Source organism: Arachis hypogaea, chromosome 19 (genome assembly GCF_003086295.3).
Source record: "Arachis hypogaea cultivar Tifrunner chromosome 19, arahy.Tifrunner.gnm2.J5K5, whole genome shotgun sequence".
Classification (NCBI taxonomy): Eukaryota; Viridiplantae; Streptophyta; class Magnoliopsida; order Fabales; family Fabaceae; genus Arachis; species Arachis hypogaea.
In genome coordinates this window covers 14,739,639-14,760,945 of record NC_092054.1, presented here as the reverse complement: position 1 = coordinate 14,760,945, position 21,307 = coordinate 14,739,639, and the positions used below count along the sequence as shown (strand labels likewise).

The 21,307-nt window shown below is 32.2% G+C and overlaps 2 protein-coding genes across 2 annotated transcripts; both read left to right on the top strand.

Annotated features, from left to right (window-relative positions):
* Window positions 1–5,376: 5,376 nt before the first annotated feature.
* On the top strand, window positions 5,377–7,111 carry LOC112777487 (large ribosomal subunit protein eL30). The gene is made up of 5 exons (XM_025821872.3): window positions 5,377–5,549; window positions 5,648–5,753; window positions 5,869–5,970; window positions 6,666–6,734; window positions 6,824–7,111. Exons 1-5 carry the CDS (start codon window positions 5,529–5,531, stop codon window positions 6,862–6,864), a joined length of 339 nt encoding a protein of 112 aa, XP_025677657.1. The 5' UTR covers window positions 5,377–5,528; the 3' UTR covers window positions 6,865–7,111.
* Window positions 7,112–9,261: 2,150 nt separating this feature from the next.
* On the top strand, window positions 9,262–9,723 carry LOC112777962 (zinc finger A20 and AN1 domain-containing stress-associated protein 9-like). Its single transcript, XM_025822342.1, has one exon. It carries the CDS (start codon window positions 9,262–9,264, stop codon window positions 9,721–9,723), a length of 462 nt encoding a protein of 153 aa, XP_025678127.1.
* Window positions 9,724–21,307: the final 11,584 nt, after the last annotated feature.

The window sequence follows — 21,307 nt, the reverse complement described above, 5'->3', positions numbered from 1 at the left end:
CCATTTACAACCAATACATTTAGCACCTTCTGGCAATGCAACAATATCCCAAACTTTGTTATCTTCCATGGATTTTAACTCTTCTTTCATGGCATTAATCCATTTTTCTGAATCATCACTATTTATGGCTTGTGTAAATGAAACAGGTTCTTTAGATATTCCAATATCTTCTTCTTGTAAATAAGTCTCATAATAGCTTGGAATAGCTGACTTTCTTTCCCTTTGAGATCTCCTCAATGGTATTTTTTGAGACTCATTTCTTTCTGATATTTGTGAGTTAGTTTCTTCATTGGGAGCATTATCATTCAAATCTTGTTCATCACTATTAATGTGTTCAACAATAGTTGGAACAACTCTTTGAGTAGGTGTGGATAAAGGAACACTAACATGTATAGGAACATTAACTTTAATTTCCTTTATTTCTACATTTTGATGATTTTCACTCCCACTAACTTCACCATTTTCAAAGAATTTTGCATTACCAGTTTCTACAATTCTTGGACTATGGTTTGGACAATAAAAAATATACCCTTTAGACTTCTCTGGATAGCCAATAAAATAGCCACTCACTCTTCGAAAATCTAATTTCTTTTCTTGTGGATTAAATATTCTTGCTTCTGCTGGGCAACCCCAAACATGTAAATGCCGTAAACTAGGTTTCCTATTAGTCCATAACTCAAAAGGAGTTTTTGGAACAGCTTTACTAGGAATTCTATTTAGCAAATACATGGCAGTCTTTAATGCATACATCCACAAGAATTTGGGTAAAGAAGAATTGCTCATCATACTTCTAACCATATCCATTAACGTTCGATTACACCTTTCTGCTACACCATTTTGTTGTGGTGTGTATGGCATTGTATATTGTGCACATATGCCATGTCTTTCTAAAAGTTTTGCAAATGGACCAGGACATTGTCCTGTTTCATTATGTTTTCCATAATATTCACCACCTCTATCTGACCTAACAACTTTCACCTTTTTGTCTAATTGCCTTTCAACTTCTTTAATATAAATCTCAATAGCATCAACTGCTTGAGACTTTTCTTTAAGCAAATAGACATATACATAACGTGAAAAGTCATCAATAAAAGTGATGAAATATTTTTCTCCACCAATAGATGGAGCATCAAAAGGTCCGCATACATCAGTGTGTATAATTTCAAGAAGCTGACTACTTCTTGTGGCACCTTTCTTATTTTGTTTGGTTTGTTTTCCCTTAATACAATCCACACATAAACCAAGATCAGTAAAATTTAGATTTTGTAAAATCTCATTCTTTACTAATCTTTCTATTCTTTCCTCGGATATGTGACCCAAGCGTTTATGCCACAAGAATGCAGAACTTTCTTTAGGCGTATTTGGCCTAGCTACATCATTCTGGTACTCAATAAGCAAGGATTCAGAAAATTGATCAAGAAGTTTTAATCTATACAACCACCATCAATTAAAACACAATAACCAACAATATTAGAATTTTTAAATAAATTAAAACAACCATGTCCACCATTAAAAGAAAAACCACAATTGTCCAACTTTAAAACAGAAATTAAATTCCTAGACATTGAAGGTACATAAAGAGTCTTAGGTAAATCTAAATGAAAGCTTGTATCCAACACCAAACGATAAGTTCCTATTCCTTCAATTGGCGCTTTCACACGGTTTCCCATGTAGAGGAACATCTTACTTTGGCTTGTGGTTTGGATCGTAAGGAATCCCTGCATTACATTAGAAACATGAGTTGTAGCACCAGAATCAAGCCACCAAGAATTATGAGGAATATCAATTAAATTTGATTCATAGTACATACATATGTTTCAAATATACCTTTCTTTTCGAACCATGCCTTACGTTTAGGACAATCCTTTTGGAAATGTCCTTCCTTCTTACAGAAATGACACTGTTTTGTATTGGCATGTCCTTTCTTCTTAAAATTCTTGGGCTTTGTCTTTAATTTCTTTTCTGAGTTGCCAGCTTCTTGAACCAAGTTGACAGAATGACCACCACAATCCTTAAGTCTATTTTCTTCCTGTATGAGCTTTCCAATCAATTCATTAACGTCCCATTTTTTCTTCATGACATTATAATTAATTTGAAAAGCTCCATACTCAGAAGGTAATGAGTTCAGAATGAATTGCATCATAAAGGAGTCATCAACTGTCATACCCAGTGACTTTAATTTTGCAGCAATATTAGTCATCTCAATAGTATGCTCTTACATGCTCTTAGACCCATCAAACTTCATGGTCGTGAGCTGTGACATTAATGTACTAGCGAGTGACTTATCAGCAGAACGGAAGCGGTCTTCCACAAACGCAAGATATTCTTTAGCACTTTCTGTTTGTGGAAGGGTAGTCTTAATATTGCTTGCAGTAGTCATTCACATAAACATAAGGCTTAATCTGTTAGAACGTTCCCATGTCTTAAGTGCATACTTTTCATCCTCATCATTGTCATTAGTGACAATGGGTTTCTCTTCTAAAAGTGACAAGTCAATATCCAAAAGACCTAAATGGAACTTCACTTGTTCACTCCATTCAGAGAAGTTTAAACCATTAAACATGGTAACAGATGAAGCTTGCGAATGAATTGAAATACCTGTCATTTAATCATACAATGCTCATATTAAGTTTAATTTTATTATCTACTCAGATTACAGAACATAACAAGCATATTACAGTTCACCTTTGGATAAAATTCTATAATATACTAACATATTAACATACAAATAAATGCCATATTTATCATACTTGAAGATTAAAATTCTCTACCAAATACATATACCATCTTTGGACAATACATATATCTGACCCAAGAATAATAATTTTTCTCGTTCAAGTCTATTAATAATAGAAGAGATTTCCTTTGGGTAAATCTAATTCTAAAATTAATTAACACATTATTAAATATACTGACATTTTACGTTATAACTTGGTCACTTTGGTGTACACAAGCAGTAAATAATCTAAATATATTTAATATTATAAATAAAATATTTATAAACTTTTCATAAAATTAGAGTACATTACGTACTCAAAATAATTTCATAATTGTCATCAATACTAAACATAAACTCAAGATTAAATTCATACATGAGTATAATTTATGATCAAATTATAATATTCAAAAGAAAACATATAGAACATATACAACCACAAATATGCAGTTTTGATGGCATAAAATTTTAAACCCACTTAATTAAAATCCAATTATAAATAATTAATCAGAAACATGAAACACCGTGGATATCATAATTAGATCAGAGAAAATCACATACTTTCAAAACACATGCTCTGATATCACATGTAAACCTATTTTAGCGGAAGCATTAATTAGGATCTTAAAAGTTGTGATTTTCATACCTGGATTGGTTGCCATAACAAGTCCTGAGAGTTAAATTTTAAAACTGATTTGCAGAGTTTTGGTTACAGTATAGTTGAACTTTAACACTGGGTTCTCTCTCTTTCCTTTCTTACAGACGTTCATCAAGATGGCAGTTTCTCAATATTTTTTGTGAGTGAAAACTGTAAAGACGTCGTGTGTATTGAGGCAGAGAGAAGACCACCTTTTATGTGTTATTATCTTTGAATCTAATACGTCCATCAAACATTAGAATTAACGGATAAAATTAAATCATTAATAATTTATAGATAATTACAATTAGGCCAGAACAGAAGTATAAATTACAATAAACTTCCAACAGTTATGAAAGCCTTCTAAGGCAAGTTAATTCTATTGTTGTTTGGTTATACTTGAACATTTCCTTTGGAATTCTCTTGGGACTCATTATCGGGTTTAGTCCTTATTGTGTTTCGGCATTTATAATGGGTAATGGCTAAACACATTATACAATTGATTTAATTCTACTGCTGTTTGATCATACTTAAACATCTCTCATGGCATTTTTCTTTTGACATTTTGCAATTGATTTCTCATGTTTTGATTCAAATATCCATCAATGCCACTGATTCAGTAGTTTTTCTGTTAAATGTTTTGTCTTGTTGCATCTATAGGTGTTCACACATGACATATTACAAGAAGTTTGTCAGGCTCTGGTGTGCATGTTTCACAGTTTCAGACTCAACATTACAACGTATCTCTTCTAAATTTTGTATTAAATGTATTGTTTTAGGATTAATGGACTTATGCTCTTCCTTTGTTCTTGTTCTAAGAAAGGGATGGACTGTAAATTGCACATACTTAATTAAGACTAATGGATTTTTTAATTCCACACTTTTATTTAATTATGGCGGACAAAGTCAGGGCTAATGGGGCTAGCAAAACTGCTCCACACCAAAGTTTGTCTTCTATATGTTGTAGAATAAATGTTTAAGTCTTGTTTCATTTCAATTTAAATATTTTTTAGCTTATAACTTTTCTAATTAAGGATTTATCATTAATAAGCCTTCTTTCTGTCGATATTTCTATCATTAGTACGAATGCTTAAAATAAAATTATTCGTTACTAAAGTAAGACAACTTGTATGAAACCTTTTCTTAAGGTTCAAATGTATTCACATTTATTTATGTAAACTTTATAGAAATAAAGGCATAATTTTTGTTTTAAAAAATTTAAAATTTATAAAACTTATCTCACGACTCGTGAGTCTAATCATGTGTAGAAAATGGTAGAAACTTATCCTACTATTATAAAACGGTTACAAAGTATACTATGCAAGCAAAGTAATATATAAATAATATTTATCTTTCCTCCTAAAAATAGATGTTTACAGATGAATAAAAATAGATTATTTACAACTATCAAATAATCATGATAATAAATAAATAAGCGACGAAGAAAAGAAAAATAAATTGAAAAGAACCAAAAGAAAAGATGAGGATGGAAAAAAAAATTTTTTTTTTGTATTTTTCTACAAAAAAGTTGTACTTATTGATAAAGAGGTGAAAAAAAAAAACTTTCCATATTTTCTTTCACAAATTTATGTATTTTCTTTCAAAATTTGGTATTATTGGAGTATTTGGAACATTTTAATAGTGTGCGGATAATATGATAAGTCTAAAATTATTATAACATATATCTAATAATAATAATATTCATAATTTTTCTGTTCATAGGATTTAAATCCATAAATATTTATCAAGAAAATAACGTATTATAAACTTGTTAATCTACATTATTATAAAATTCAATATAATAGCAAGTATGTAATAGCTATTATAGTTAATACTTTATTCTCTTATTGAGAGATCTTAAATTAAGTTTTAGAAATAATAAATTATTTTTATGAATATATCAAAATAATATTTTTGAAAGAAAAATTAAAACTAAATCCAACAAAAAGATATTAATAAGAGATTACAATTAATAAGAAAAAAAATGTGGCTCAATAATAAGGCCTATGAATGAACGAAATCTGATCCAATAACAACATCCACGTGTCAAAAAATGTGAAATCACAAATAAAAAAGCCCATTACAAATGAAGAACCCTAATCAAACTATATATTTTCAAGCATCTAGGGTTTTGTTCCTCTCTGCACTTGCCATCTCTTCCAGAGTCCAGCAACAATGGTGGCCGCCAAGAAGACGGTAATCTCTTTCTCTCTTTATGTCTCTATCTGATTTCGCCTTTTCGATTTCGAAAATGGTATTAAGTGTTGGAGTGGTTTGAATTCGATGTTATGCAGAAGAAGACCCATGAGAGCATCAACAACAGGCTCGCCCTTGTCATGAAGAGTGGCAAGTACACCCTCGGTTATAAGACCGTTCTCAAATCCCTCAGAACCTCCAAAGGTATTTGTGATTTGTGGCCTTTTCAGAATCTGGAGATTTGTGGTTCCCCTAATTTTTTTGATTAATTGAAATCGAAATGATTAGATAATTGTTTTGAATCTTGCTCTGTTTTCAGGTAAGTTGATTATCATTGCTAACAACTGTCCACCTTTGAGGAAGTCAGAAATTGAGTACTATGCCATGTTGGCAAAGGTGGGAGTGCACCATTACAATGGGAGTAAGTTCTTAATCTCTCTGTGTGCTTGCACATATTCTGTTATTGTAGTTAGTTTCCTAGAACCACTTTGGTTGCTGTAAACCTAGGAACAATATGTAATTCCCCATTAAAAAAGTTATGTGATAATTAGGGGCGGCCAGTGCACAAGCATCCCTGTTTAAGGCAGGCTCCATGCATCGGCCGCACCCTTAACGTAGGCTGTGTACTCTGATAATTACATGTAGCTGATTTTACGGCTTGAACCCGTGACCTTGAGGTTACTTGGAAACAACTCAACCGCTGCTCCAAGGCTCCTCGTCAAGTTATGTGATAATTAGATTTCAAAATTTGCACTCCCAATTGGAGTGCATCCTCTGCTTTATTATGTGAATGATAAGAAGTCAGTTTCTGAGTCTCTGGTTATCAATATTAGGTGATGGAGATTTTGTGTTGAACCATGTCTATTTCGATATTGTTTTTAGTTGGCATTGTATCAATCATTTTTTGAAAATGATGTCTTGTATTCGGGAATTTGCATTTTGATTGTTATAAACATGGTGTTTCTGCTGGACATGATGTGAACTTGCTATTTCGCTTTTATAACAGTATTGTACGCAGATGTCCAGCTGATTTTGTCGATTAGTTTACATTAATTTGGTCCCTGTTTATTTCGGTCGTCATAAACAAGTAATCGAATTATTTCTTGTTGGTTGCAGACAACGTTGACTTGGGCACTGCATGTGGAAAATATTATAGAGTTTGCTGCCTTAGCATTATTGATCCTGGTATCTTTTCTTTCCATGAACACTTATCATTCTACATGATAAACTAGGTTTACATTTATGATGATGTTAATTGTTGCCTTTATTTTCAGGTGATTCTGATATCATTAAGACACTCCCTGCTGAACAGTAAAAGTGGAAAGTGTTTTGATTGTTATAACCTGCTTTTAGTTTTAAGCTATTCGGTGTAAGGTGCATTACTTTGGGGATTCTAGCAGATTGTGCATTTGAGCAATTTTGACATTCAAAATTTTGAACATGCTGTTGGTGTTTAGTTCATGGAAGTTCTCATATGTTTGGTTCATATTAAATTTGTAAAAGCAACTGATGCTGCTATTGGTATAAAATTTTGAAGATTTGCTCGTTTTTTGAATTATAAAGTTGAGTAAACTAATAAAATGGTATATGAAGGTAGAGTGATTTTCTTCCGTATATTTTCAATTTATCCAAAATTCAATTTATCCAAAAGACGATGGAAACAAGGGAGGTTGAGTGAGTTCAAGTTCAATTTCAATCTATCTTTTTTAATTTATCATTTTTATCTAATTTCAATCTTTTTTTTTCTTATTTATCCATCTGCTTCTTTATGAATTTATTTAAAAGGATCCTCCTTGCAATGTGTCCCTCCTTAATGTTGTTGAAAAAGATTGAGTGAGTTTAATTTCAATCTCACACACATTTGTTCAATTTCAATTTATCCAAAAGAATGATGTAAACAAATAAGGTTGAGTTCAATTTTAATTTAATCTTTTTTAATTTATCATTTTTATCAATTTCAATCCTTTTCTTATTGATCCATCTGCTTCTTTATCAATCTATGTAAAAGGTTCCTCCTTGTAATGCGCCCTTCCTTAATAATTCGAAGAATGATTTTATACAATCTGTAATGTGTTATTACTCCGAGTAAGATCTTTCAAACCTTCCTCTAAGAAGGAAGCAAGTTGACTTGTAACAAGCAATTGAATACCATAGTGTCCTCCTTAGCTTTAGCTATATGTAGGTTTTAGCATAGTGTTAGAGTAAGTTACTAAAATGCTACTCAAAAGATTTTGGCTATTGATAAAAATAATCTCCAAAGATATAAATAATAAATTAACTCTCAAAAATTTACTAAGTTTGAGAAAAACTATCAACCGTCAATTGATTTTGTTTCTGTTAATGGAAAATTCTTCCACGTCACTATGATATGGTTTCTGTTAACATAGTGTATTATTTATTTATTTATTTATTTACTTGATTTTTTTTGGGTAATTTATTTATTTGATTTTTAAAATCCTTCTTCAAACCTTATTTAAAGGGGCAAGTAGTGTTCCTTATTTATTTTTTGCACGCCCTTCTTTAAAAACGCAGGCTTTTGAAAACCGTCATAATTATAATTTTGAAGCGGTGGTTTCCTAGTTTTAGTTTTTTAATTTATATTTTTTTATTTTATATATTCTACATGATAAATAATTTAAGATATTTTATTTTTTTATAATTTATTTTTAATTATCGATATTAAAATTTATAATTTTAAAAATTAAAATATAAAAAAGTATTTTAAACTCAATATATATTAAATAAAATAAATTTTAACTATTTTTGGTTAATTTTTTTTACCAAACATTTCTATTTATTCATAATGCTTCATACATTCTTCTAACAAAGTGATCGGCAAAAAAAAAAAAAAATCAAAAAGTGATCATAGTTGAATAACTAAACCTGTCAAAAATAGAATAATAAATTATTTTATACTTAAATTTATAATGATACTTAAAAAAATATTTTACCAATTACATAATTTTATAATCAAAGTTTTCCTTTAGTTTTTTTTATTGAAGATTATTTTTTTATTATTTACACATTAAATATTTATTTTAGCGCGCGTGTTTTAAATCTGTGTAAATAATCTTTTACGTAGTTAATCAAATCTAAATACGAATCATCAATTCATGAGTCAAAGATTAAGAGTTTGTTTGAATGTCATTATTTTGATAAAAAAATAAAAAATATTTTTTTTAATTTTTAATATATTTAGCAAATTTCTAATAGTAAAAATAAAAACACTAGAAAAATTAAAAAAAAAAACATCTTTTTTAAAAAGTTACAATTTACTTCTTTTTTTTAAAAGATCTTTTTTCTTTAAAAAAAGATATTTTTTATGTAATAAATAAACAAAAAAAATATTTTTATATTGTTATATCCAAACATAATTGATAAATAAAAAGATATTTTTACATTAGATATCCAAACATTAAATTACTTTTACTTTTTTATAAGATTTTTTACAAAAAGATAACTCGAAAAAAGATATTTTTTTAAAAGTCCACCCAAACAAGCCCTAAGATATTTGATTAGATTAGATTAAATTAATCAAATTCAAATTTTATGTCCAACTTATCTAATTATAAATCTACGATTCCCCCATTCCTCTATAAATTAATCTTAATAGCCTCCTTAGTCACCCAATAGTTTCAAGTTTCAACATTAAAAATAACTCTCTATTATTCTCAAAATTTGCAAAGTGCTATATTTTTTCTTCTCAAAGGACATGGATCCACCGCTTTGTGTCAATGGTTGCGGTTTCTATGGTTCTGCTGCCAACAACAATCTTTGCTCAAAGTGTTACAAAGATCACATCAAAGAAACCTTCATCATCATTGAATCAGAAAGCAATAATAATAATAATGGAACATTATTATTAGATGATACCAAATCTCATGATGAACCACCATTAGCTGATGTGTTTGAAAGATTTACCAAAGACCTTGGTGCAACGGTTGATGATATTTCTAACAACAACAAGAAGAATGAGATAAAGAAAAGGTGCAAGAGGTGCAATAAAAAAGTTGGATTAACAGGGTTTGAGTGTCGATGTGGAGATTTATTTTGTGGAAAGCATAGGTATCCAGAAGTTCATGAATGTAAATTCAATTTTAAGGATATTGGTCGCAATATTTTAGCAAAGCAGAATCCTCTTTGCATTAGTGATAAGTTAGATGAAAGAATTTAGGATGCTCATTGAATAGTTTTTCTTTTTAGTGAAGATTTTTAAAAGAATAAGTATAGGGAGCCAATGACCTAAGCGTACAATGTATACAATAGAAGTTTAGAAAATATTAGAGATATGACCATTAGTGTTACATTGTCCTGTCAGGTTACGCCTTTGGGATGAGTGGTTTCATGTTATGGTTTCGTGATATGTAATAATTATTTTCTTTTGCTATAGTACTAAGTATTAGACATTTTTTATTTAATTTGAACTGATAATAATATTTTATTTTGTTTAATACCTAATAAATTAAACTGGAAATAAGAATTTGGTGCCTAATTATTTCTTTCCATTTTAATACCCTATACGAAATTCACGTGCTGTAATGCTTTTAAACTTGTATAAAATCGCAATAGGATACAGAGCGATTTACGAAGAAAGAGTACTCGGGATAATATGCTACAGGTATAGCGATTTTTGAAGGAAGAGTGCTCAGGGTAATCCGCTAGCCAATTAAACTTGTATATGGTGTTGAAATATTTTGGCCACCCTATTTTAGATTCTATATCCTAGCCAACAGAATAAAGAAATTACACAATGCCTCCTTGTTGAATTAGGAATTGACTTAGGTGGGAAACCTAAAATAAGGATTTTGGTGGTCTTTAAAAAAAATATATAAAATATAATGTAAAAATTAAAATGACTATTTTGTACTTATTTTTTTATTTTTTTTTTTATTTTTTTCAGCAGATTTTTTATTTTAATAAATAAAATAATTATAATAATTACTGAAATAAATAATTTAAAAATATTTACCAAAATAAATATCCTTCTCTTATCTTATTTACACTCTAAACGAAGATAATTTTGCATATAACTCGTTTACAATATAAACGAGATATATGTATTTATAAATAATTAAATATAATTTTTAAAAATAATAAAAAATATTAATAATTTAAATTGGACCAATTCTTAAAAATGGAAAGTTTCAAATAATAAGGAAAATAGACGATGGGGCTAGCAACTTTTGGTATTTGTAGCCATTAAATAGCTATTAATAATGATTTTATTGGTGTGAAATTTTATCTAATGGCTCACTTTTTCTTGCTGGTTACATGCTGACCAGAATTTGAAAAAGTTGCTGGCCCTAGACTTTTCCTTTAAATAATAAAAAAGATAAACAATCCATTTTAAATAATTATAAAGATATACGGTTCATTTAAAATAAACATGTTAACACGTTGAATTATTTAAAATGATTTATCTTCCACTCTTCCACTATTTTATTTATCTCCATCAACTTTTTCTAATAATTGGCAAACAATTATCTCCCACTTTTTTTATTTTATCACTATTTTTGTTTCCATAACAAAAAAAATTAGCCACATATAAATTTTAAAAAAAAATTAGATGGTAACATAAAAGAAGGATGAAATAGACATTTTTAAGTAATTTTTTTTAAATATTTTAATATAAGTATGATTTATAAAATTATCTTTTATATAATAAAAATGTTTTAATTTCATCCGTTGATTTAAATTTTTAATAGATAAGATTTATAAAGAATCTTGGACCACTAAAAACCCAAATATTCTTTCCTCACCTAAGAAAAAATTTGATCGAGATTATGGACGTAAATTAGAGACAGAACTAATATTTTACCCGTAATACTATTACGAGAATATAAATCTTTTAAAATTATATCGGTCTTGGTATTATAGATTACGGGCCTGCTACACATACAAGCAAAAAGACCCTACAAGTCATATAAGCTCCCAGCCCACAATCCTTCCACACGCGTAGTGAATTACATTGAATGGAGCGTCATTTACACGCGCTCCACTCAAACGGTTGCACTTCGCGTAAACCGCTCCTTAATGGTGCACTCTTCCACTTCTCAAAGCCATTCAAAGAAAACACAACCGTTCCATTTTCGAGCAACATTCGAAACTGAAGATATACAACTCGTCGCTAAGATTCAAAAATTCCATCAACACAACATAGAACTCTCGATCAAGAATCTCCAGAAAAAACAAAGTTATATACGTTACGTTACTATTTTAGTCATCCTGTATATTTTTCACATTTCGAAATCGAAGAACTAGATTTTACTGTTCTTCTACGTTTGTTGTACGTTTTACTGTTCTTCTTGTTCTACGTCTCATTTTACAGTTTATAATGTTCTACTTGTTCTAGGTTTTACTGTTATTCTTGGTTCTATGTTACACTGTTCTTCTTAGTTCTTCTAGGTGTTACTGTTCTTTTTGTTCTAGTTCTTCTGGTAACTGATTTTTGGGGGTATATTCTGTAGTTTGGTAGGTGTATATGGAGTAATTTGTTGGGTTTATATGGCATAAATTGTTGGGTGTATATTTCTGAACTAATATACTGTAATAGTCAGCAGTTGCAACTGTTCTTATATTTGCTTGTCCATGGGTGTATATTGCTTGACCTTGTAATGTTGCTTGACCTTGTATATTAATGCATGTTTGAGTGATATCTGACTGATATATATGGGTGTATTTGAATCATATCTATGGGTGTATCTTACTGATATCTATGGGTGTATCTGACTCATATCTATGGGTATATCTTACTGATATCTATGGGTGTATTTTTTATTTCAGAAAAAATGGCAACGAGAAACCAAGCTGGAAAAAATGTAAGAACGAATATATGTCTTAGATGAAATCAGTTTTATATAATAGAAATATATCTGACTATAATTTTGTTTTTGTTTACAGCAAACCAAAGACCTTAAGTGTGCAACACATTTGTTAAGTGAGAAATTCAGAAACATGAGTGAGGAGAAGAAAACGATTGTGAGGAATTTGGGATTCGGTGGCTTGATGCACATCCCGCCACTAAGGGTGCATCACCAAGTATTAAGGGAGTTGACTAACAACTTCAAATTAGGGGAGAACAGACTGAAAACCGGATACGGTTCTTTTAAAATAAGACCAAAAACACTAGGTGATGCGCTTGGCATCAACGCATCAGGTAACTCACTAAAAATTATAGGTGTATATTAACTGATGCTTGGGTGTATTTAAATTGATGCTTGGGTGTATTTGAACTGATTTTCATACTATGTTGTTTTCCTTTTTGTAGAAGATCTATTTCCTCAGAAAGTCAATTATAAGAAACTTTCTGAGGATGATAAAGAAATTTTTAGAAGATTCTAGGGTAAGACCCTCAAAAATCTTACAGATGAGATGATGGATATTGGCGTTGGTAATGAACAGGATCGCCTAATGTTCAAGAGGATTTTCATCCTCTATATACAGATGGCATTCCTTTTACCAACGACAATAAACAAAATCTCACCTGTGCACCTGGCCCCAATTTTTGAGATGGACACCATAACAGAGCGAAACTGGGGAGGACATGTTTTGAGTTTTATCATCAAGGGCATAACCGATTACAAGGAGAAAAAGAAAAAGGCAATTGATGGTTGCCTCTTTGTCCTGATGATAATTTACTTTCATCTTTCTAAAAATAAAGACAAGAAGAGGGCAGAAAGACCTCCAAAACTCTGGATTGCCAACTGGAGTAAGGAGCAGTTGGTCGAAAGAATGAGGGCGGAAATAGAGAAAAATATGGTAAGTGAACATAATATGTTGGGTATATTTTATTTACCTGAATGCTGCTAACTAAAATTTCTAATGTTTCAGGGGATTGTAAAGATGGCGGAAACAAGAGAGAAAATGAAAAAAATAGAGAAAAAAGAAAAAAAACAAGAAATAAAAAAAACAAAAAAATGGAAGGCAAGTTCAACATCGTCTTCGGAGACAGAAACAACTGATAGTGACAGTTCTACCTCTAAGTCTGAGACTCAAGAAGACTCAGAGGATTCACCAAGAAAAGAACCCAGCAAAAAAGGAAAAAAGTAAGTACCATAATTGGGTGTATTTTCTTTATCAAGTTGGGTGTATTTTGTTGACCCATTTGGGTGTATTTTATTTATCAAGTTGGGTGTATGTTGTTTATTAAGTTGGGTGTATTTTGTTTATTATGTTGGGTGTATATTGTTCATTCATTTGGGTGTATCTTGTGCATTCATTTGGGTGTATTTTATATCTTTAGTATATTTTAAATAATGATTGTTTGCCTTCTAGAATGGACTCCAAAAAAAGAAAGAAGAGTCAAGAGGATTCTGATTCCGAATCTGAATCAACTGATGAGTAATGTTCTGAAATTATTACTCCTTTCTTTTGGCTTTATTATCAAGATTTCATGTATTAACAGAGTGTCTCTTATTAACTTATAGAAGCGAAGAATCATCACTGGTGAAGAAGCAAAGAAAAAAAAAAGACACAGAGAACACCAAAAAAGTAAGCACTTCTTTGGATAATATTTTGTGATAAAATTAATTTTTTATTTCTGATTCATACTTATTTTTTCCACCCAGGACACAATCCAAAAAGAAAAAAGGTTGTTGTTGAGCATTCATCTCCTGAACAAGATCAATCCTATCATGGGTACAGTACTTTTTAAGCTATATTACTGTCTATCATCATGATTATATTTGTTAACATGTTCTTTTATGAATGTACTGACAGATCTGAAATAGGAAGTGAAGATCTAGATGAATTGTTAAGGGAAAACAATGAAAATTCTGCTGCATAGGGGTATATCTTGTTGGGGTGTATATTTCAGATTTTAGGGTGTTTTCTTTGCTAATAATTGTTTCTTGTTTCGCAGGGAGAAGGAAGCTGACCTGCGATCGACAGAAAGTCACTATGTCTCCTCTGAAACGTAAGAAGCTTTATTTGATAAAATCTTGTTATCATGATTTAACTGTATGATATTTTGTCTGAATAACATGAACTCTGTTTAGAATACCGGACGTAAACTTGAGAAGTGATGATCCTTCCTCTCAAGGACACACAGAACAAAGTAGCGTAAACAGACCGGCGGAGAGCATGTAATTTCTCTTTCAAATAACCGTTATTTTTGTTCTTTTATTACCTTCTACTTCTAATTCTGTATATATTTTTTTTATAAAAAAAGTCCTTTATTGTTTTATTCGAGAAAAAAAAGGCAGGAAAAAAAGCAAAAACTGCAAGTATGTAAGTTCTCAAAAAACAAAGCCTGTCTTTTTTATGAATTGTTCGGGTGTATTTTTGACTTTCTTTGGGTGTATTTTAGGTTGAGTCTGGTTGAAGAGTCAGCCAGTGAGCCGGCTGATTCGAATATGATGGTTGTGAGGAAAGAGACACCGTCCGAAGGTCTTGCAATGTGAGTTTTTCAAGAATATTTCAACCTTATAACCTTTTTATTTTCAAAGGCATTGTTAACCTTTCATTTTTCTTCTTGTTTAGAGTTCCGATTCAAGTTTGTCTACCAGTGTCCCAAACAACCACTGTGCCGGAATTTGAAGAAACACCTGAGACAGAATATGAACCAACCCCTCTGCTACAAGTTGAAGGAACTACAAAAATGTAAGAAATAGTATTGGGTGTATATTTTTGTTTACAGTTTGGGTGTATATTGGGTTACAGTTTGGGTGTATATTGCCCCTGAATAGTTTTTTTATGTCATGATTAATTTTATGTGCCAAGCAGCACTCCTGAACCCCCCAACAACTGGAAGAAAGCACACCCACACTTCCCCCAGCTCCATCTAAAATGTAAGTTCATTAGAGTAAAATCAATGTTTGGGTGTATATTGGGTTACAGTTTGGGTATATATTGGGTTACAGTTTGGGTATATATTGCCCCTGAATAGTTTTTTTTACGTCATGATTAATTTTATGTGCCGTGCAGCACTCCTGAACCCCCCCCAACAACTTGAAGAAAGCACACCCACACTTCTCCCAGCTCCATCTAAAATGTAAGTTCATTAGCGTAAAATCAATGTTTTGGTTATCATCCGTATATTCTTATTGTTATAATACATGATCACGCAGTAATCCAGCACCAGAAGACGCTACTGCATTGATGATGATGGCACAGACAGCATCGTACATTCCTAAAAAAGATCTGATGCCATCATTCAGCCTTGGCTTCACTGATTCCAGCCAAGAAGAAACAACAATGCAGGAGGGGGCATCAACGCAAGATGAACACATGGCAAAAACTCCAGAAACCCCAAAACTGCTAGAACAATTAGAGGATCTGGTACATAAAATTGCAAGTGGTGGGGTGACAAAAAAGAAAAAAGTTCGCAGATTCCAAAGGAGAGTGGGGCAGAGAGTTTTGAGAAGTTTGAAACTCCTGTCAGGCCGAATTTAAATAATACTGACATGAAACAGAAATGCTACCACTGGGCTATACGAGTGAAGACCTACGCAGATGGGCTAACTGATGAGTTTGACAACATCTGCAGACTCCAAGCCCAAGATATATACACTCTGTCAAAATTCCACCTTGCATCACTCGCGCCTAAAATGCATATAGAAGCTGAGGTAATATTACAACAACATTAATTTTTTTATCACCAAAATTAACTACAATCCTGATTGATGTAAAATTGATTTCGGCATCTTTTTCTAGATTGTCTCTGCCATGTGCTTCATCGTAAACCAACAAAATATTCAAAGGTTTCAAGAAGAAGTATACTGTCTCCCCCCTGATATTGTGGTAAGGGTTGCTTCAACGAATTTTGGGTGTATTTTTTGCATTCCTTAGGATGTATTTTTTTCTTACATTGGGTGTAATCTATTTATTCATTTGGGTGTATTTTCTGTGTTCAATTGGGTGTCAGTTGTTTATTCGTTTGGGTGTATTTTTTGGATTCATTTGGTTGTTCTCAATTTTTGCAGAACATGGCCTTTGCAAATCATCCAGAGGGGGGTATTCTTACAGCCTAAAAACAATAAGCCATGTAGGGTGGAAGACTACCCAATGTTCATACCCTTCTTGAACCTTCAAAAATTAAAATCACATCGTTATGTGAGTTTTCATTTCTAAAACTACTTATTACCATTTTTTACTTATGTGACAAATAAACTAAAATAGTGTTCAATCTGAACATATTTCAGATATTTACACCTGTTTGCCATTCACATCATTGGTGGTTATGGATCGCTGATACAAGAAAGAGAAAATTTTATATAGTCGACCCATTACACAACAAATCTCCTTCCGATGCGAGAACTGTGCTGAATACATTTGTTATAAGTTGGTTCTGTGTTCTGTATATATATATATATATATATATATATATATATATATATAGTTGGGTGTATTTCTGTTTAATATAAAGGGTAACTATTAACTCCTTTGGGTGTATCCTTTTATTGAAATTATTCATGTATTACTGATTTGTTTTGTGTTTTAAGGGATACGTAATTTCACGAATTAAAGTATATGCTGGGGCACCTCTGAAATTAAAGGACAAAGACAGGGAAATTGTAGCACCATACCTTCACATCTCGGGCCAAAAGACAAGTCATAAATCTTTCACTCTGAAATTTAAACTTTCCTATATGTAATTTATAATTTATTTTTCTGTTTTTAGCTATGACTGTGCTATCTACGTAATGAAGTGGCTTGAGATATTTGAGCCCGCAAACATTAAGAGGCGGAAGTATGAGTGGAACAATTGGACCCAGGTAAATATGTTTAAAACTAAATAACTCTGTATTACATTACTCAATTAATATGGTTGATTAAACAAAATATTCTTTTTTACTGTAGGACGAGGTGGACCACTTTAGAGTAGAATATGCTTCCCGGATTCTATTTCATGACATGAACCTAGACAAAGATGAAGCCATTAGGGAAAGTAATGCAATCAGACTGTCCAAGCCATCCTCGTTGTTATTGAGTCCATATTTTCAGATAGATTCTCAGGATGTTGACACTGCTTAATGTAAATGTTATATAGTCTTGTAACAAATGGAAGACATGTTGTAAATATTTGACAATTATAATGCAGTTTATTGTGAAATTTCTTTCAATAATTAAACTCTGTCTTCTGCATTCAAAATGTATGAATTACAGGTACTATAATATGAAGAAAAATATCAAATCAAATATACATCCATAACCTGCGATTTTTTACACCCAAAGAAAGTTGAATATACACCCTGAAATCTATCCCCCTGATGCTTTGTGCCTAAAACCCTGAACCCTAAACAATTAAAACCTAAACCCTAAACCCTAATACCTAAAACCCTTAAACCGTTGTAAAAAAAAATAAACAGTATTTTATAACATAAAAACAACATTCTGAAGTATATATATGTATCTATATGTAAAATGTGAATCACAAGAAAATTCACAAAAATACACCCAAAAGAACAGTGCTTTTACACCCATATTCTGTAACTATACACTCAAAGAGTTATCCCCTGCTGCTGGTACCCTGAACTGATAATTCATAACATGTCCTTGATATTGGCTGGAATTTGAATGCACCACTGATGCAGCATCAAACATGTTTATCTGAATATAACAAACTCACATATTAGCTAAACTATTAACGAGAAAAATAAACTCAATCACCACAAATTTAAAGAACATTACTTTTACCTCGCTTAAAACTTTTGTTTTCTTCTTCTTTGTGGCATTTGCAATCTGTTTGTCCAACTTTAAACCTAGCCTATTTTTTGGACGTCCTCTTGTTCGAATCCTTGGGGGGCTTTGAAGCTCGTTAACGGATTCCAAGTTGGTGTCTTCGTGAGATAAAGAAGATGTCCCCTTCCTTTTGGCTTTTAATGATTCCATCTCAGCCATGACGTTATCGTACGCACGGTGCAGAATTGCAGTCAGCTCCTCCGATTCTGATGCAAATTCGCAAATATTTTGCGAATGAAAAACTAGTTGGTCAAACCTCTTGCTTCTTGGCTCCAACAGTGGCTCGTCATGGCTGCTCTTGATGTGTGTGTATCGCCTCTTTACCTTCTTGCTCCATCGTTCCAGTATATATCTAGGTGACACTTGGCTTACTTGTTCAAAGCTTAACACGTTTAGTGCGTGACGACACAGTATCCATCTCGACTCGAATAATAAGAATTGCCATTTTACCTCGGCTGCAACTGAGTCGTAAGTAACCACAAACTTGTTGAATATTGAGCTGGAAACTTGTTCTCCAACTTCGTATACTGAATAGCCTAGAGCAGAATTTGTTAATCTAGTGATGCAATTCGCCTTTCCTCTGAATTGCGCTTGGACTTCTCTAAACTTTTGATGAGTATACACATCTTGAAACTGAGCTTCAATGGAGGATTTGGTTGCACACGGTATGACCGTATGAAAATCTGCAGCATCTGATTCTTTCTCTGCTTGCTCCCTGCTTCCGAGGCAATTATCGTATTGTTTGACGAATTGAATAAGCGAGCTGTTCCGGGTAATAAACTTGTTAAAAAATGAATGCATGCTCTCGCTTCTTTGTGTGCTTCTCATCCTTGCCCAGAAGTGGTGATCCAGATAGATTGGAACCCATATATGACGGTCTTCATAGAGATCTGCATAATACACCCAAACACAGACTATAAATACACCCGATAAAAATTAAATTTATACCTCTGCTGCAGATTTTAACCCAACACTACCTGAAAGCCACTTGTTGTCTACAAGACCAAAATTTAGCAGAAAATCATTCCAATTCCTATCAAATGAGTCTTTGCTATGAGAGTTCCAAACAACTTGGCTCATTTCTTGCTCAATATCTGCATGTCTCTTGTACCCGTTTAATTTGCTTGGAATCTTCTTCATGATGTGCCAAATACACCAACGGTGAATTGTTGTTGGCATACAGGCCTCTAAAGCCCTTTTCATTGATGCGCATTGATCGGTGAGAAACTCTTTCGGAGCATTTCCTCCCATGCAACGAAGCCAACATTGAAATAACCATTTGAATGATTCAATTTCTTCTTTTTTCATCAAAGAGCATCCAAGAAGTGTTGACTGACCGTGGTGATTCACCCCGACAAAAGAACCACAAACCAAATTATACCTGAAACAAATTACCATAGTGCAAAATAGAAAATCATTATGTACACCCAAAAAATGCTTTGTATACACCCAAAAACAGCCAATATACACCTCTACTGCAGATTCATAAAAATACATTAATTTAGCATCATAAACAGGGATAGTTTGTTACCTGTTTGTATTGTAGGTGGTGTCAAATGAAATAACATCTCCGAAATACTCAAAGACAGCTCTACTTCTTGCATCGGCCCAAAAAGCCAGCTTAATCGATTGATCCTCCTCAAGTTCAAGCTCAAAAAAGAAATTCTGATTCTTCTCTTTCATTCTTAACAAATATTTCCCGAATTCCTTTGCATCTTCTTGTTCGGAAACATTCCGCACTTCCCTGGTAATGTAATTTCTCACATCCTTTTCAATAAAATTTAACTCGCGGTGACCCCCGGTAGCCGCAACAAATGATTGGTAAGTTTTGCTTGGTCTGATACCGGCCTCCTCGTTATTCTCTATTGTACGACGAATGGACATGCTTAGTTCCTTGTGCTAGTTGAGCATCCCTGCTTTACTTGGACAGCAAGGGCGTGAATGATCCAGCACAACCTTTGAAATGATCCAAGCACCAATATCCTTCAATGTGTATATATAAATTCTTGCAGGACAGTTTAAACCGGCTGTCAGATTCGTCTTCTCGGTCGGAGATATTTTAGATTTCTATTTTCCTTCTCTGCTACATGTAATCAATTGATTCTTAATATTGTTTCCCTTCTTATTTGTGCTCCGAACTCTTGTAGAAAAACCTGCAGCCTTGGCGTAGTTCCTGTAAAATTTTCCAGCATCTTCAAGGGTGGTAAAGGTCATTCCAACCGTCGGAACAAACTGGTCATCAACAACAGAAAGAGGCTGCAGAATACACCATGTCAAAAACTATAAATACACCCAATCATTGCTAATATAATACACCCGAACGGCAACAACTCAACTAAAATGACAATAAAAGCCATAAGCTGTAAATACACAGGATGCAGAATACACCATGACAAAAAAAATACACCTTATCATGTCTGATATAATACACCCGAACAACAACAACTCACCTAAAATAACAAAAAAAAAAACAATAAACTGTAAATAAACAGGCTGCAGAATACACCATGTCAAAAACTAAAAATACACCCAATCATGTCTGATATAATACATCCGAACGACAACAACTCAGCTAAAATAACAAAAAAAGCCATAAACTGTAAATACACCCACACTTCCCAAAAAAATACACCCAAAAAAGTTCTGATCTACACCCGAGCGTCTGCTATAAATTCCAGATAATTAATCAAAACTAATACATTACATTCAATCCACATATTTATGTTGAAGCGTTAGTCTCACAGGCAATGTTCACGAATTATTCAGCTACACAATGCTATACAAATTACTGCAACAAAATTCAAAGTAATCGTATGTAAATCAAACCTCAGGAACTTCGTTAGATTCAAATTCATAATCCACTTCGCCCTGATTCAGCTGACAATCTGAGGTTGAATCATCCATTATCTTCAAAACGAGTTCAAACTTTGATTTTAGAAAACAAAAAATCGAATAGAAAACGAAGCTGGAGTTACAAAGAGAGAAGAACGAGAAGAAGAACGAAGAACGAAATAAGGAGAACGAGCAAATCTAGAAATAAGGAGAACGAAGAAGGAAACAAATCTTTTAAATTTGGT